General features: G+C 33.6%; 1 protein-coding gene across 1 annotated transcript; it reads right to left on the bottom strand.

The window, feature by feature from the left end:
- Positions 1-3,542: 3,542 nt before the first annotated feature.
- LOC125873968 (mediator of RNA polymerase II transcription subunit 19a-like) lies at positions 3,543-6,404 on the bottom strand. Its single transcript, XM_049554782.1, has 6 exons — positions 6,326-6,404; positions 5,753-6,087; positions 5,338-5,565; positions 4,401-4,460; positions 4,117-4,160; positions 3,543-3,609 (listed from the first exon to the last, which is right to left on the bottom strand). Exons 1-6 carry the CDS (start codon positions 6,402-6,404, stop codon positions 3,558-3,560), a joined length of 798 nt encoding a protein of 265 aa, XP_049410739.1. The 3' UTR covers positions 3,543-3,557.
- Positions 6,405-6,482: the final 78 nt, after the last annotated feature.

The following is a 6,482-nucleotide window of genomic DNA, read 5'->3' as shown; positions in this document are numbered from 1 at the left end:
CAATGTACAAATGCTAAGTATGTGATGGATATTTGGGAGATGGGAATAAAGGCACAAGCTAATGAAAAGGGTGTTGTTAAACAAGAAGTTGTGGAACATTGCATAAAAGAAGTTATGGAAGGAGAAAGAGGCAAAGAGATTAGAAAGAATGCAACCAAATGGAGAGAAGTGACAAAAAAGGCAATGGATGAAGGTGGAAGTTCAGATAGAAACATTAATGAGTTTATTGCTAAATTGGTTAATGTGTCTTAAAGCTTTAGTGTGTATTCAATAACTATATGTTCTTCAAGCTAGTGTTGTCTTATATGTACCAAGATTTGGTACAAGTGAGTGAGTTATGCAAGATTTTGCATAATCAATATCAATTTATTGTCACAATTTCGATTTGTGAGTTTGAGTTTGAAATCATGATGGCCTTTAAGGCATTGCCTAATGGCCTAAGTTGATAATTACTTTCTATTATTTTCAATGTTCACCTATTGTATTTTTTTGCTCATAGAAATGATGTGAAAAATAAAATCATGTGGATTATTTGATGATGTATTTCCATGACTACATATGCTTATCTCATCAATTATCATTTTCTCTTTTTCCTTTTGCTAATGTGCTCCCACATAATAATGCAAAACATGTTTCCCAGTTACTTTTCCTTTTGATAATTAATTTTCCCCACACAATAATTGCAAAAGATGTTCCCAATTATAATATTAACCAAGTCAAAGATGATTGATATACAATATGGTTGCAAAAGAGTTATGTTCATGTATTTGTTTGAAAATGTCTTACATATAAGGATGGCGATGCGGATTAGAGCGAAGTAAAGTTTTGACGCGTTAAAATTAACTCGCCCCTTATTTAAGTATTACTCCCTTCGTTCCTAATTACTTATCCACTTTTGAATTAGCACACCTATTAAGAAATCAATTAATGACATAGTGAGTTTACCATTTTACCCCTATTAATTATGAAGTGGATGGAAAATTTTGCATTTTTCAAAGTAATTAGTCATTTAATTGAGGGTATAATAGGTAAAAAAAATTGTCTTTTCTTGATTTATCAAAATGAACAAGTAATTAGGGACAACTATAAATGGAAAAGTGAACAAGTAATTAAGGACAGAGGGAGTAATTTATATTTTCTATTTTTTTATGTTCTATTTAGCTTTTAAAACATGATGATGAGTCTCTGACCTTTCTTAGTTATTATACAAGGTGTGATAAATATTCATTTGAATTTTAAATGTACTTAATTCCACAAAGTGTGATAAATTTATGGGAAATGGTCTGATATATTCCTCAACTTTCTTATTTGGAGCTGATATGTCTTTGTTATGAAAGTGGCTCATATATACCCTTACAATTATACAAACGGCTCACATATACCTCTACCGTTATAAAATGAGCTCACATATACCCTTAATTTAACGGAAGTGAAAAAAATAGTTTTAAATTTATGTTTTTGACTTTTATATTTTAAAAAAAATCATGTAGTGGTATATATGATCCTTTTAGCGAATTTCAAGGTATATTTTAATCTTTTTTATACATAAATTATTTTTTGACGTCTTTGATTATCATTTTTTGAGTTTCTTATTCTTATATTATTTTTTTCTCTCGTTCGTTAGTATAAAGAGAAAATTTTAAAACTAATTTTTTTGTGGCTATATTATAATTTAAAAGTACTATTTTTTTTTACTATATTGTTATTTAGTTTTTGTATTGAAAAAAAATTTGGTCATCTATAATAAAGTTTACAAGAAAATTAGTGAAATATAAATAAATTTGACCATCAAAATAATAACTTTAAATAGTCGTTGAAACAGAAAAAATCAAAAAAAATTATGTGTGAGGAGAATTAAATATACACATATGAGATTATATTTTTTTAAAAATAATAATAATTAAAATTAATTTTTTTCACTTCTGTTAGAGAAAAAGGGTATATGTGAGTCATTTGTATAGCAATAGGGGCATATATGAGTCACTTTCATAATGAGGGGTATATCAACTCTAAATAATAAAGTTGAGGGATTTATCAGACCCTTTTCCCTAAATTTATTGCAAATATTTCATTGGAATCAACCTTATCTATGGTAGCAAGCTACAGACTGTTCAAAACACTAAAAGGAACTTCTCATGTACACACACCTGTCGTGCCCTGCCCAATGGTGGAGCCAAGTGGTGTCGATCGACACTCCTTTATCGGAAAATTACATTGTGTAGTTAGAATAAACATATTTTTGTTATGTATATATATTACACATTGACACTTCTTGACTTCTACACGATTTTATTTCTTTATATTTTGATACCCTTAGACGAAATTCGGGCTCTGCCACTGGCCCTGTTAAAATTTTAAAAATGTTAGCTATGACCCACCTTGCCCACCCCATTTAAGTATTGCCCCACCTTGTCCCATTAGGCCTTTGCCATGCCTCGTCCTTGACCTGTCCCATTGCCATCTTTTTAACTTAAATAGAAAACCTCATTAATGTCGACTCAAAATATAATAACAAGTGCCAAAATTTTACATGTTTATCACTAATGATACATTAACAATTATTAGCTGGATAAAGTCTTGAAGCACACAAACTTCAAGAATTACTCTATCTGAAAGAATAACTTGGTTTCATTTTAGCCTAGAGGATACAACAACAAAAAACTCCAGCCTTAGCAACGAGAATTCCTCATACAATACATATTCCTACATCCTTAAAAACTCAGACCTGCCTACTATCTCCCTCTTTCAATGTTTAAAGGGAGAAAGGGCAAACATACCCCCCAAACTATCATAAATGGTATACAGATACCCTCCGTCATAGTTTTGGGACATTGTTGCCTCTGCCGTCCAAAAACTAGAGTATATATAACATTTATACCTGCCGTCCAAAAAGATAAATTATGGGTGCTTTGGACTAATACCTATTATATAAAGGACGAAAGCATATGAAATACTAGCGCTAAGAATGCTTCCTGGATGATCCAGCAAATTCTCAAGGCTAAGCACTACTTTGAAGAAGCTGACCATGAGCTTGAAACTGTGCAATAGATGGAAAGATGCCTAGGCAGTCTTGATTGGCAAGGAGAACTCGCTTGGGCGATTGAACACTGCAAAGGAAGGAGTATTATATAAAATGACATTGGCTACAACTATTTACCATGTATGGCAAGAGCAAAACCATCGTATCTTCCAAAATGTTGCAGAGAAAAGTAAGCATTCGGGAGATATATTATAGAGATACTATGTATCCCAAGATAGCTACGTATATAACATAGTTTGATAACTACCCATCCTAGCTAGCTCAGGAAGAATTATTAGAGAAGAGAACAGGGGATGCTAGGTACTTCTGGGCTAGGAGCAATATGTCCTTCCCAGCTAGAGTTCTGTTTTTGTTCCTTTTCTTGAGCTGTACATTTTCCATTTGGTAAATAACATCTTTTAGTTACCAAAAAAAAAAAAGTGCTTATGAAAATAAACAGTTTTTAGCAACAATGCCAAACAAGCTCTTAGTATAATAGATACAATGAGGTTGTTTATCAGCACACTAAAATCTACTTTCAACAGGTGCATTCACCCTCTTGGCATTCTTTAGTTGGTCCAGAAGCTATTCTGCATGGAAAAGAGAAATAGAAGCATTATGCAACTATGATGTGCACTGTGCTCCTGGTTGAAAACACCAAAAATAGATGCTAACAACAGAATGCAATGCCAAATAACTCGTGTATTAAAAAAGTCTACTAACTCTTCTATTTTTTCTTTTTTTTAATAGTCTCACCAACCCTTCCATTCAGCAACAGAATATTTACCAACAGACAGTCGGACACAGATAAAATCACAAGCGAAACTAAAAGCCCATAATTAGGAATCTGCTTTTTATCCAACAAATGCAAATGTTCAAAATTCACAAACTGAAATACTTCAAAGTCATATATATGAACCTCATGGGCACCTAATGGCTACAAAACAGGCTGCAAACAGCTTTTGACGTCAATAATTAGTCTTTCTTTTTTTTCCAGAATCAAATAGGATTTAGACCTTGTATAATAGATGGCATGGAAGGAAAGACTCATGAAGTTATTCAATGTGTGGGATATAGTAGGATAAGAACTTCTGTACCTTGGATATTTTACAATAAGAAAAGGATCCATCCAAATTCTTAACTGCAGCACAGGAGGACAGTAACTTATAGCAGCACATGTGACATTTCAGCCTGTAACCTTTATTGCCCCAATTTCCTCAATCTTTTAGCTCTTGTGCTGCAACATTTCAGTATGTAAGAATATTACCATTGGTATAAGGTGAAGGTATGGTCTTAATATACTGAAAAAACTGCCCATATAATGAGCTCAGAAACGAACTTAACATTTGCACAGATCATATTGAATGCAAGATTATCTTACCTTGTTTCTCTTGTGTTTGTTAACATCATTAAGATCCTCCTTGCCATCATGCTTCTTTCTCTGATATCATCAGAAAGATCATAATCAGTGAGGTCAAACAAAAGCATAAACACATTCAATACATTATAGCTATTTGCTAAAGTCCTAAAAGTGTCAACTCTGTGATGAACTTTTTACAGCAAGAGTGATCCCAACAAGCCAGCTCAATAGTTAAGCTCCTCTAGGTCAAGACATCAAATCAAACAAGAAAAATTACCCATAATTGTTACATAGAGAAAGAAAACAATGTCAACCTCTCATTATAACAGTACATAGCATACAGTACGACGAGAAAAATTACCGAATCAAACATCTCGTAAATTTAGTACATAGCATACACAGTAAAAGATGAGAGCAATCAAACAAACTAGAACTTGAAGCTACTGTTAAAAGCAAAAGGCTAGTCATGGAAATGATGATGTATATACCTTATTAAACTAAGTCAATGGCTATCTTTTGACGCAGTAACTGAAAACTGAAAGTCAAGCAACAATTGATTCAACAAACTCTAGAGCTAGATATTTCCCAAAATTAAACCTTTTTATCCTGAACTCTATTCTACTTGAATCCTATAAATGCAACTTATAAGCTACATCACAAATGATGTAGTGGAAGTTCATGGAAGCAAGAGAAACAGATAGCAAGATTCTAAGTGGGACTATTAAAAATATTTCTGTCAGTTACTAAGTAATGCCATTTTCAGTAACAACACCATTGGGCCTATTATTAAGTGGCTTTACTGTGAACCAGTCTTATAAACTTCTTAAATATGAAACAACCACATGATATTCACAGTATATGGCATGCCAGGAGAATCACCGGATTTGCATAACTCTTAAATTTGCTAGTTCTTTTTTGATAAGGTAAATAATTTTATTAACATTTGCTAGTAGCAGACCTTTTCATGATGTTTCGTTGAATGGTCAGCACCAGAATCATGATGGCCAGTTTTATCTTTCTTTTTCTCTTTATCCTTATCTTTACTTCGATCTTTATGACGGTGTTTGTGTTTCTTATGCTCTTTGTCCTTCTCCTTGTCTTTATCCTTGTGCTTCTTATGCTTCTTCTCCTTGTCTTTCGACTCACTTTTAGACTTTCCAGCTACAGTGGGGATCCCTTTTTCGGACTATGAAACACCAAATCAGGAATTAGTGGAACAGGCAAACTGGCATTATAGAAAAGCACAGGGTTAGAGAAAAAAATGCAGTTCCGCGCCTCCATCTTCAGAGATCAGAAAAGGAATAAAAGGGTTACTTAAAGAGCTGAATCAGACATACTTATATAACTCAAGCTTCACACAATAGGTTTCTCACCGGAGGCAGAACAATTGGAGCTGCTTCACGTAGTTGAAAAGCTTCGTTAAGAGCATCTAACTCAAATGGTTGGATGCGTGAATTTGTCTCCTTTAAAGACGACGTATCACATATAAGCTGATCCAACTGCATCCCTTCCCCTTTCCTAATCTCTCTGTCTCCTACAACATTGTGAAGGTAGCGTGTATCTGAAATTGACAGTGGAAGAGGCTTCTTGCAGAAGAACTCGTGATGAGGCAACAACTTGAAGTGATTAATAAGATCCACAGCACCTGCAAGCTCTCTTGGCCCTAATAATGTATTTGGACCAATCAACCACAGTAAGCCAATGATGTCTTAATTAAAATGAAAAAAATTTCAAGGAGAAGAAGATAAAAGAGTCAAATGATTTGATTTTAAATTCTTCATCAGAATTTTTTTAAAACGGGAAGCGCAATATTCTATCAGCAATCACAACCTTTACAAGACCTAAACTGTGTGCAAACTATGACCACTTTGGCAAGACTTCAAGCATTTTTTAGTAATTTGTGAGATCTTGTTACCAAACTCGTAACCCTATGAACAAAACACTACCAGCCAACATCAACCCAAATGCTGCAAGACGAAGCTGGATAACACATTGCTTAGCACAGACATTTTTGCAAAACCTCATTCAAAAAGCGACAAAACTAGCATCACTAATCTTCGTTTGTTTCCCAAATGTATGATAGTGGTTACATACTTGGAGTGC

The sequence above is a fragment of the Solanum stenotomum genome, chromosome 8 (genome assembly GCF_019186545.1).
Source record: "Solanum stenotomum isolate F172 chromosome 8, ASM1918654v1, whole genome shotgun sequence".
In the NCBI taxonomy this organism is placed as follows: Eukaryota; Viridiplantae; Streptophyta; class Magnoliopsida; order Solanales; family Solanaceae; genus Solanum; species Solanum stenotomum.
Note: the sequence above shows the minus strand (reverse complement) of the source record. Positions and strands in the feature narration are given on the sequence as shown.